Raw genomic sequence first — 12,635 nt, forward strand, 5'->3', positions numbered from 1 at the left:
AGAAATATAATTTTTAATGTAGAAGCAATGCCGCTTTTACTTTGGGAAATTATTTATCATGAATTAGAATTCTGGATCAGGAGCTGGAAGATCTTAGTTGGAATCTTCTCTCCACTATTCATTGATAGTGCAAACTTGTGTGAGTCATTTATAAAATGACTGCTTCTAACTTGCCAATGTATCTTCAGAAGCAAATATGATACCATATGAAAGCTCATGATGATGGTGGTGATAAAGACAGTGAAAATAGTATCTTCTGTTTATTTAGTACCAGGGCTAGTGTTATATATTTTGTATTAATTATCTTGTTTAACCCTTTAACTCTCTGAAGAAGAAACTATTATTTTCCCTTTTATTAGTTTTTTTTAAAAATAGTTTTTTTTCAGTGAAGCATAACATACAAAAAAGAAAGAGCATTAAGCAAAAACACATAGCTGGCCGGGTGTGGTGGCTTATGCCTGTAATCCCAGCATTTTGGGAGGCTGAAGCAGGCGGATCACCTGAGGTCAGGAGTTTGAGACCCGCCTGGCCAGCATGGTGAAACACCATCTCTACTAAAAATACAAAAAAAAATTAGCTGGGCATGGTGGCAGGTGCCTGTAATCCTAGCTACTTGGGAGGCTGAGGCAGGAGAATCGCTTGTACCTGGGAGGTGGAGGCTGGGTGAGCCGAGATTGTGCCACTGCATTCTAGCCTTGGCGATAGAGCAAGACTCCATCTCAAACAAACAAACAAAAAAACTCAAAAACAAACAGAGAACCCACATAGCGAAATGACATACCATAAAATGAACATACTCATGTAACCACTACCAAGCTCAAGAAATTGAACAATATCAGTACCCAGAAGTGCTTGTTGTACATATACTCACTTACTACTGCCCCTTCTTTCCCCAAAGCAACCACTTTCCTGACATCTGACACCATAGTAGGGTTTTGACTCTTTAAATTTTTATTTGAATGGAACCATATGTATTTTTGGGCCTAGATTACTTTGCTCAATATTATGTAAGTGAAATTTATTCAGGTTTTTGTAACAGTAGTTCATTTGTGTGTGCATATATCTGTTTCCTCTCCCTGCACAATCAGGTGAGGAAGGGTTGGGATTCTGCCTGCACTGGTCTTTCCTGATGTATGGGGGATGGCGAGTTTGCAGGTCTGGTCCATGTTGTGAATAAAACATTTTTTTGCTCAGTGTACTATTGATATAGATTTAATTATGTCCAGTTTTGGCTATAATGAATAATGCTATAACGAACATTTTCATACATGTCCTTTGGTGGACATATACATATGTTTCTGTTGGGTATATGCCTAGGAGTGAAATTACTGGGTCATACTGTAGGCCTATGTTAAGCTTCAGAGATAACTGACAAAATAGTTTTTTCATAATAGTAATGCCATTTTTTTATACCAACAAGTAATGTATGAGGCTGTATTAAAATATTGCAGTTAAAATAAGAATTGTAATGTCTTTATGAGGGTAAAAAGACAAGCCACAGATGGAAGTGTATATTCTTGATACTTACAATTTGCAACATACTTATATCCACAATATATAACTTTTATAAATCAATAAGAAAAAAATAGCTCAATAGAAAAATGGACAGGAGACTTGAACAAACATGTAAAAAAGAGTATACCCCAAAGACCAATAAACATAAGATGTTCAATTGACACCAAATCAGATTGCACTAATTACTTGCCATAATGGATTAAAAAATAAAATATTTGGGCCATCTGTCTATTCTTTCTCCTTTAACTCATTCATTCCCCTTACATAGTTTTTAAATAATTTCCAAGACTTTTATTTCAATATAAAGGTCTTCAGAATATCTAATCTTTTCTACTATTAGAGGCAGAATCCTATCATCTCCCATATGGTTGACATTCAGTTGTTCTAAAATACTGACATTGTCTACGGCCATACCACCCTGAACGCGCCCGATCTCGTCTAAAATACTGACATTGCCCATAATGCTGGAATGTACATCCTTTTCTATGTTTCCTCGTTACGTGTTCAAGTTCTGTAAATTATGATCAGGAAAAGAATAACTGAGTATGTAAACATTCAGTTATGTTTTATATTGCTGAATTGTTCTCTGAAATGGTTAAATCAATTTATTAACATCCATACTATATGTGAGAATTAATATTTCTTTTTTTTCCTTTCCAAGTTATATTTTAGGTTCAGGGGGTACATGTGCAGGTCTGTTACTTGGGTAAATTGCATGTTGTGTGCATTTGGTATACAGTTTATTTTGTCGTTCAAGTAATGAGCATAGAACCTAATGGTTAATCTTTTGATTCTTACCTTCCTCCCACCCTCCACCCTCAGGTAGGCCTTGGTATTTATTGTTCCCTTCTTTGTGTCCATGTATACTCAGTGCTTAGCTCCCACTTATAATTGAGAACATGCCGTGTTTGTTTTTCTGTTCCTGCATTAATTTGCTTAGGATAATGCCCTCCAGCTCTATCCATATTGCTGCAAAGGACATGATTTCATCTTTTTTTATGTCTGTGTAGTATTCCATGGTGTATATGTCTTGTATTTTCTTTATCTAGTCCAGTGTTGGGCATCTAGGTTGATTCCATGTCTTTGCTATTGTGTATAGTGCTGCAATGAACATACACATGCGTGTGTCTTTGTGGTAGAAAAGACGTATATTCAAAAGCATGTTGCCTATGCTTTTGAGGTCTTAGTCATAAATTCTTTGCCTAGATCAATGTCAGGTCTTACATTTAAGTCTTTTATCTATCTCGAGTTGATTTTTGTAGTGAGAGATAAGGGTCTAGGTTTGTTCTGCATATAGATATCCCGTTTTCCCAGCACCATTTATTGAAGAGACTGTTCTTTTCCTCGGTGTGTTTTCTTGGCCCCTATGTAGAAAATCAGTTGGCTGTAAATGCTTGGATTTATTTCTGGGTTTTTTTATGTTATTCCACTGGGCCATGTGTCTTTTTTTGTGCCAGTACCATGCTGTTTTGGTTATTATTGCTTTTAGTAAATTTTAAAGTCAGGGAGTATGATGCCTCCAGCTGTGTTCTTTTTGCTTGGGGTTGCTTTGAGTATTTAGGGTCTTTGTGGTTCCATACATATTTTGGGATTGTTTTTTCTTATGTCTGTGAGAGTGTCATTGGTATTTTGATAGGGATTGCATTGATTTCATAGATTGCTTTGGATAGTATGGAAATGATTTTGGAAGAATTCCCTCCACTTCAATTTTTTGGAATAGTTTGTGAATATTGGTATGAGTTCTTTAAATGTTTAGTAGAATATGACAGTGAATCCAAAGGTCTTAGGCTTTTCTTTGATTGCTTTCTCCAGGTTTGGGAAGTTTTCTCTATTTCTTTGAATAAGTTTCCTACCTTTTTTTAAAAAATAGTATGTTGTATTTTAGGTTTGCTGTTTTCAATCAATACTATGCTTTTAATGTTTCTATATATTGGCGTATATAGTTGAAGAGCCCTAATTTCAGTGATGAATAATATTTTACTGATTAAATTGTAGCATATTTTTAAAGTAAGTACCAGAAACTATAATTCATTTTGTAAGTTTTTGAAATATAGTTGCTGTTATATTTCATGTTTAAGAAAATCATTTTTAAAACAGTAATTTCCTTTTTTCACTGAATAGTAATTGTCTGGGGTATCCTTGAAGTATGAATACTTAACTTTTTTTTTTTTTTTTAAGAGAGAGTCTTATTCTGTTGTCCAGGCTGGAGTGCAGTGGCATGATCTTGGCTCACTGCAAGCTCTACCCCCTGGGTTCAAGCCATTCTTGTGCCTCAGTTTCCTGAGTAGCTGTGATTTTCTGCATTTGCCACCACACCCAGCTAATTGTTGTATTTGTAGTAGAGATGGAGTTTCACCACTTTGCCCAGGCTGATTTTGAACTCCTGGCCTCAAGCAATCTGCCTCCACCTCCCAAAGTGCTGGGATTATAGGCGTGAACCATCATGCCTGGACTGAATAGCTTACATTCTTATAGCACAGTAGATGAGAACATGAACTCTGCAGCATGGTTGCCAGAGTTTGAATTACAGCTCTAATCTTTATAAACTGTATAACAATAGACAAACTATTACCACTGTGCCTCAGTTTTCACATTTTTTAAGAGGACCGTATAAATATTGTCAGATAAGAGATGTAAAAGACTTAGTGTAGTATCTGAGTAATAGCAAATACTCAGAAAATGATAATTGTTATCATAAAGAGAGGGAAGGAAACACCTACAGGATATCTAATGTTTTTTTTTTCTCATTTCTAGTCCTACTATTGTAATTTCTTAATTTGTGTACACATATAATATTAGTAACTAAATCATTATTCATATAATATGTACATTTGAAATATGGTAGTCATATATTTTTTTCCAGTAACAGACAACTTTGAAATTTATCTGCAAATAATACTATTTAGACACATCTTCTTTAATTTCTACTTTTTAAAAACTTAAAAAATAAAATGTTGAATTAATTAGAAGTTACCAGGATATACTCAGAAATAGTGTTGTAACCCGAACTAATTTTAAATTCCCATGGCTAACTTAAAATCACTGGGCAAGTAGATTTGGGCCTGATATTTACCTAGGAATTGCTTATCAGTTAAGAAATAAATTATTGATTTGCTAAAGGCTTCATTTCATACTTTTATACTTTACCATCAACTGTTTTATTTTATTCCTTTGAAAATATACTCTAGACTGTTATTGGTGATTTCTTTATTAATGTGGTATTTTCCACTAGACCTTTCTGTCATAATACAAGTGTTTTTTATCTTCTCTCTCCAATATGGTAGCCACTAGCCACATGTGGCTGTTGAGCACTTGAAATATAGCTAGTGCAACCAAGGACCTGAATTTTTATTTTTATATAATTTTAATTTTAAATAGCCACATATGGCTGGTGGCTACCATATTGGATAGTGCAAGTTTAGAGTAGCAGTGAGTTTTTTAATATAAAATGAATGTTAAGTGAATGACTTCTTCAAAAAATTATCTTTAGTATGGATTCTTAAGAATTTTATTATCTCATTGTGTAAGAGAACTGTAGTGAAATTTTTCATAATTAAAAAAAAATTTGTGGTTAATGTGTCATGCAGATTGGGGGTAAGCTAATTAGGTCTCTGATTCTTTACGTATAAAATGGGGAGAATTGTGCCTATTTCATAAAGTTGTTGGAAGATTTAAATTGTATAATAAAATGAAAAGTTCATTGCATATGGTCTGGCATTATATATTAAACGTTCCATGAATCTTATTTTCTGTTATTAGTTTTATTACTATTTATACTAATAAATAATGGTTGCCTTTCCCTTGCTCATTTTCCTTTTTACTTAAAATGTTTTCTTTCCTTTTTAGCAACTGATTTGGTGCTGAGAAAGGTTATCAATTTTTCTGATTGTACAGTTTGTCTTGATAAACGGAATGCCAGTGGTAAAATAGAATTTTACCAGGATCCTTTATTGTACAAATGTTCCTTCAGAACTCGTCTTCATTTTACATATGATAACCTAAATTCCAAGATGCCATCTGTTATTAAAGTAGGTATCTCTTTTTTTTGTAGTTAAGTTGCATGTCTTTATATTGTTCATTGACTCTTGCGGATGATAATCATTATTAACAAATGAGGAAATTAACCTTATAAATATGTATGCCATTTGTTTTTATAAACATTTTATTTCTGTTTATGATTTTTATGTTGTATTTATACATTTCTGTATGATATATTCTAGTAGAGTTTAGAGACAACTTTTCTCTGTAATTTTATTTTTTTAGTTTGTCCAGCTGTTTATTAGTGTTTCACTCTTCAAGTAGATAGAGGAAATAATATTAAAGGGTATATTTATACCCACAATGGACTGCATATCAGTATTCTGTATTTCAGTTCTTATAATCTGTTCAGCATGATCTGCTATCTATACTTTTTCTTCTCTTTACTAGGTGACTTTGTAAAGCTTGATATACTAACCCAATATTTTAGTTTATTGGTTCAAGAAGTTTTAGCTTTTGATTTATGATTTTTAAAATGTAATTAAAATCTTAGGGAGTTATTCAGGACATGTCTTTTTATTTTTTATTTCCATTTTTATTTAAGATTAAGGGATTTGTTATAAGGGTATATTGTATGATGCTTAGGTTTGGGCTCCCATTGATACCATCACCCAGATAGTGAACATAGTACCCAATAGGAAGTTTTTCAGCGCTTATTCTCTCTCCCTCCTTCCTTCCTTTTAGAGTCCACACTGTCTGTTGTTCCCATCTTTATGTCCATGTATACCGAAGATTTAGCTTCCATTTCTAAGTGAGCACAGGACATGTCTTTTGATACCTGTGAAAATTTTCTCTCCAATGTAGTGTATGTTTTCAATGTATGTGGTTAGTATCTAAGCATAAATATTGTTGTCTTATTTAAGTTTTCTGAATATTGTTTGTCTGCCTATCACTGTATCTTGGAAAAAGAATTCGGTGACTTCTGATCCCGTTAACTAGGTTTTAATGTGGAATAAATGTTTATTGTTGAATTACTTGCCACTGACTGTCAAAGTTCTGTGATGGAAGGGCTGGACTTAGGTGTCTGAACACTGGTATTGACTACTGTTTCTGTTTGGGTATGGCTGTATAAAAACTAGGTTTGTTTTTGTTACATTATATTTTATTTAAAATATAATTTTTTCTATTTTATGTAGCCTTACTGTACTTAATATGTAAAATCTACGTTTTTTTTCTTGGTAGTGCTCAGTCACCTGTGTTTTACTTTTTTCCACACAGTGTATAATGCATATTGGTTTGTTTATATTCTGTTACTTTTTCCTTCTATATTTGAATTAGCTTCTTTGGCAAAGATAAACATGGAAAAGAATTAACTTAGTAATATTGATGGCTCTATCTCAGGGAAATGGGCTTACTTTCTTTAGCCTTGGGTTTTCTAGTAAAGTTGGGGAATGTGAAGGTAAATTCAAGATGCATTGAAAGCAAGTAATAGATATATGTATGTTTACTATATAAAATACTCTTTTTGATCATTAGTGCATACGTAATGGTCTGTTCTGGGATGTGGTTATATTAGAGGAAGATAAAAATAGATGAGAAAAAACAGTGTTGGCATATAAGTAAGTTTGTGTTCTCACAACTGATTAGCCATGACATTTCACTGAAAAAGTCCCTTAACATAAATAAACGTGTATAATAGTTGCCAAATATGTGATATCAATGTTTTATGCTCAACTGAAATCAATTTTTGAGGTTTTATTTCTTTCTTCTTTTCTTTTCTCTCTCTTTTTAATTCCCTCCTTTCTCCCTCCCTTCTCCTCCCTTTCTCTCCCCTCCCCTCTGCTATCTCTCCTTTTTCCTCTTTCCTTTTTTCTTTACCTTCGAGGCTCCCTGTCACCCAGGCTGGAGTGCAGTGGCACAATCATACTTCACTGTAACCTTGAACTCCTGGGCTCAAGCGATCCTTCTGCCTCAGGCTCTCAAGTAGCTAGAACTACAGGCACATGTCTCCATCCCTGGCTCATTTTAAATTGTTTTTTGTAGAGACGGAGTCTCACTCTGCAGCTCAGGCTGGTCTTGAACCTCCTAGCTTCAAGTAATTCTCCTGTCTATGCCTCCCAAAGTGCTGGGAATCCTGGCATGAAGCACCATGCCTGCCTGAGTTTTTTGTTAATACTATTGTAATGTTGAGATTTGCCATTTTGGGTTAGACCCATCATCCTTCCAACTCCTAATCCTAGGGAATATGTATTAAATAGATATGGTCGACCTCATTAATTACCTCACAAACAGAGGTTTCTCAAAATGTTCCGGATACTCTATTTCTTTTCTTTCTTTTCTTTCTTTTTTTTTTTTTTTGAGACAGAGTCTTGTTCTTGTTGCCTAGGCTGGAGTGCAATGACATGATCTCAGCTCACTGCAACCTCTGCCTCCTGGGTTCAAACAATTCTCCTGCTTCAGTCTCCCGAGTAGCTGGGATTACAGGTGCCGTCCACCAGGCCTGGCTAATTTTTGTATTTTTAGTAGAGATGGGGTTTTGCCCTGTTGATCAGGCTGGTCTCGAGCTCCTGACCTCATGCGTGATCCCCCTGGCTCGGCCTCCCAAAGTGCTGGGATTACAGGCATGGATCACCGTGCCTGGCCCCTCTGTTTCTTTTCAAATCTTTCATGTATGTTTATTTTGAATGCATTTATATTTTGGGTTGGCTTTTTATAATTTTCCATTTTTTTGTGTGAAATAAATATGTTCTGGTGATTATGACGTTTATGAGATACAGATCCTATGGGTATGTAATTTATTTAACATTTCTCCTGTTTTTAGAAATTTACTCTGCAGTTTCTCAGAGCAGTGAAATTCTGTGCATAGATCTTTGACCACATTTCCTGAGTAATTCCTTAGGAAAGATTTGTATAATTGCAAATATCTTTTTTTTAAGACCTGTGATCTGTATTGCCAAATTGTTTCCAGAAAGATTTAGCCAGGTTATACTCCCATGAACATTAGGGGGAGTGCCTACATCATACTCTTGTTATCCTTAAATATGATCATATTTTAAAAATTGCCAACTTGTTGAACAACAAATGATATGTAATTTAATTGCTGTTTATTACTGAAGTTAGATTTTTGAAAACACATTCACTGGTCATTTGTTCTTTGTATTCTCAGTTTGGGTTCTTTATCCATTTTCTTATTGAGTATTAATCTTACGCGTTTTAAGGAGTTTTTAAAAAGATGCTTAAGACAGATTCTTTGTTGTTGGTTTTGCTGACTGCTTATCTCCAGTGCTATTGGTGCAATACAAGATTTAAAAGAATATGGCAGAGAAATTTCAAATTAAGGAAACTTTAGCAGATGTGCATACTCCTTTCCTGCTCACCTCCCCCATTCATTCCCCATTTTCTTACCTCTTCATTGTTGATTCAGTGTATGGTTATTAGGTCAGTTTTTAAAAACTTGTGCTTATATTTGAAATATGGTATTTCACAGTCCCCCCATACAGTTTTCTCCCCCTTAACATGAATTTTTTTATGTGCTTTAAGCCCTAAAAATACGATGATTGCCATTACTACTACTTCATCTTTCATAGACACTCAAATACATTAGTCAAAATAAACCTTCTAAGAGACTGGACTTTATGGCTTAATTGGTTTTACTCCATATTTCGATAACAGCAGGAAACCATTACACCGAAGCTGTGTTTATATTCCATTGATGTCTCTTTCTTTAAGGAGAACTTTGATTGCTGTATATCCTATTTGCTAGTAGTTAATCTTATTTCTTTGTTATAATTGTTTCATTTTATCAGTTGAATAAATTTTATGTCATTTAAATCTTTACAATTTGAAAAACTTTTGTTATTTAAATCTTATTTAAAATTTGAAAAACGTTTTTCAACATACATTTCACTTGTTTTTCCATATTTGACAAAAATTTTTATTATTTACATACTTTCATAGTTGTAATATTAGTCTTTTCCCCAGTTAACACATGGTTTTAGGAGATGTATGTATTATTTATGGTTAATAAACCTGGAAAGAATGATTAGAGTTTCACTAAAATGACATAAAATTTTTATTATTCTTGGTTTTGACAGATTGTTCTGTTTTTTGGGGTTAGTACTGTTATTCTCTTAATGTTGTAGAGTAGCTATTTGGTTACATAACTAACTTTGTTTCTGGAACAGTAATCTGGAAATCTAATGTGATTATACCTTCTCACTATTAATTCTATTTGTATGTACATCATTTGGTTTAATATAGTTTCTAGCTAACGTGTATTGATCATCATAGCAAAATCTACTTAATTCCTAAGATCTTAGAGTATCGTTTTGATTTAAGTATTAAAATGTTTGGAGCATTTCTTTTGTGTTATGCCATTTGAAGACTTTAAAACATTTCTTTACATAAAAGGTACTCTTTTTAAACATGCGTTTGTTGGTGTTTTTGTCTTTTTCAAAATGCAGATTCATACTTTAGTAGAAAGTTTGAAACTTTCTATCACAGATCAACAACTGCCTATGTTTATTCGTATAATGCAACTTGGAATTGCTCTTTACTACGGAGAAATAGGCAGTTTTAAAGAAGGCGAAATAGAGGACCCTACTTGTCATAATAAAGATATGCTAGGAAACATTACAGGTAACTAATGTAAAACTTTATTAAACAAAAACTTTAAGACTATTCTTACATTTTACCATTGAGAAACTTTGAAATATGTATTAGATTGAGTTTTACTGTATTCTAATGAGATGGGCTGATTGTTTTTTGGTTGTTTTACACTATTTTAATTTTTTTGTTTTGTTTTGAGACGGAGACTAGTTCTGTTGCCTGGGCTGCAGTGCCGTGGTGCAATCATGGCTCACTGCAACCTCTGCCTCTCAGGTTCAGGCAGTTCTCTTGCCTCAGCCTCCCAAGTAGCTGGGATTACAGACATGCACCACCACGCTTGCCTCATTTTTGTATTTTTTTAGTATAGATGGGGTTTCACCATATTGGCCATGCTGGTCTCAAACTCCTGACCTTGTGATCTGCCCGCCTTGGCCTCCTGAAGTGCTGGATATGAGCCACTGCACCCGGCCTAACACTACTTTAATTTCATCTACATGCTGGATAACATTCTGATTTTTTCCTATATGCTAAAAATAACTTATATATTTCTAATAAATATAAGTGTTCAGAATGTACTACTTATTTATTTATGAATGAGACAGGGTTTTGCTCTGGCACCCAGGCTGGAGTGCAGTGCTCATGGGTCACTGCAACCTCGACCTCCCAGGCTCAGGTGATCCTTCTACCACAGCCTTCCTAGTAGTTAGGGCTGCAGGCACGCGCCACCATGCCTGACTAATTTTTGCATTTTTTGTAGAGACAGGTTTTGCTGTGTTGCCCGGGGTGGTCTCAAACTCCTAGGCGTAAGTGATCTGCCCGCCTCAGCATCACAAAGTGCTGGGATTACAGGCATGAGCCACCATGCTTGACTCAGGATATACATTTGATAAAAGTTGAAGTAGTATAACCTCAAAATTTCCTAGTACGTAATAGTATTGGTAATTTTTCTGCAAAACTTCACTTAAGTAAAATTGAGTTATTTTAGTGCTGTTAATTAATGAAATGTAAACTTCATTGAAGGATATGTAATGTGGAAAAATACAGAGATCATTTTGATGTATTTCTTTCCCTTAGAATTTTAAGATAAAATGGGACAGATAGATGTGTCAGTAGTTAGTTAACTGTGATGTATGGTAGAATGGCAGAAAGTTTGATAAATATCGTGAATGATCTGATGTAGAAAGATGAAAGGAATGACTGATTTCAACTTGGTATTGGGCCTGAGACTCAGAAAGTTTTAAGATGATTAATTTCCATAGATAAGGCCCTAAGAGAAGGGCATTTAAAACTTAGGAGCAAATAAACCAATTAAAAATGGGCAAAGGGACAGTTCTCCAAAGAAGATAAACAAATAGCAAACAAGCAAATCAAAACCTCAATGACATACCACTTCACAGGTACTAGATGACTATAATAAAAAAAAATACAAAATAACAGGTATTGGTGAGGATGTGGAGAAATTGGAACTCATATAAGTTGTTGTTGGGAGTGTAAAATGGTATATAGTTGCTTTGGAAAACAATATGGCAGTTCTTCAAAACGTTAAATATAGAGTTACCATATTGACCCAGCAATTCCATTCCTACGTATATATCAAGAGAATTGATAACATATGTCCATGTAAAAACTTATATATGAAATGTTCATGGTAACATGTTCATAGTAGCCAAAAACTGGACACAGTTGAAATGTCGATCAACTGATGAATGGATTATCAAATTATGGTATATTCATACATTGGAGTATTATTTAGCTATACAAAAAAAATGAAATATTGATATAGGCTTCAGCATGGATGAACCTTGAAAGCATTATCTTAAGTGAAAGCAGCCAGTCAAAAGATAACACATGTGCTATGATTCCATTAGAAATGTTCAGAATAGGCAGTTCTGTAGAGGCAGGAAGTAGATTAGTAACCAGGATTTGAGGGGAGGAGAGAATGACTGCAAATAAGTAGGCTTCTTTTTGGAATGATGAAAATGTTCTAAAATTAGATAGTGGTGATGGGAGCAGAACTTGTGACTATTAAAAAAATCCCACTGAGGCCGGGCGCGGTGGCTCAAGCCTGTAATCCCAGCACTTTGGGAGGCTGAGGCGGGTGGATCACGAGGTCAGGAGATCGAGACCATCCTGGCTAACATGGTGAAACCCCGTCTCTACTAAAAATACAAAAAACTAGCCGGGCGTGGTGGCGGGCACCTGTAGTCCCAGCTACTTGGAGGCTGAGGCAGGAGAATGGCGTAAACCCGGGAGGCGGAGCTTGCAGTGAGCCGAGATCGCGCCACTGCACTCCAGCCTGGGTGACACAGCGAGACTCCGTCTCAAAAAAAAAAAAAAAAAAAAAAAAAAAAAAATCCCACTGAATTGTACACCTTTAAATGTTGAATTTTATGCTATTTAAACTTTATCTCATTAAAAAATCTTACTACCTTAAAGCATGGAGAACAACATGAATCAGAGTATATAGATATAAAACGTACCTTTATTTCACACTAGAGGGTAAATTTTTGTTAGACAATGCACTTCTGAGACAG

General features: G+C 34.6%; 1 protein-coding gene across 8 annotated transcripts in view; it reads left to right on the top strand.

Annotated features, from left to right (window-relative positions):
• Positions 1–12,635, top strand: part of VPS13B (vacuolar protein sorting 13 homolog B) — an 870,718-nt gene that overhangs the window by 64,408 nt on the left and 793,675 nt on the right. For all 8 annotated transcript variants that reach the window (XR_005240849.2, XM_037999868.2, XM_073018246.1 and 5 more), the window contains exons 6-7: positions 5,362–5,543; positions 9,957–10,131. Coding sequence is in view for 7 of the 8 variants with exons in the window: in XM_037999868.2 (XP_037855796.2) it covers positions 5,362–5,543; positions 9,957–10,131 (357 nt within the window). In the remaining variant the exon portion in view is untranslated. The remainder of the gene's footprint in view (positions 1–5,361; positions 5,544–9,956; positions 10,132–12,635) is intronic.

Source organism: Chlorocebus sabaeus, chromosome 8, assembly GCF_047675955.1.
Source record: "Chlorocebus sabaeus isolate Y175 chromosome 8, mChlSab1.0.hap1, whole genome shotgun sequence".
Taxonomy (NCBI): domain Eukaryota; kingdom Metazoa; phylum Chordata; class Mammalia; order Primates; family Cercopithecidae; genus Chlorocebus; species Chlorocebus sabaeus.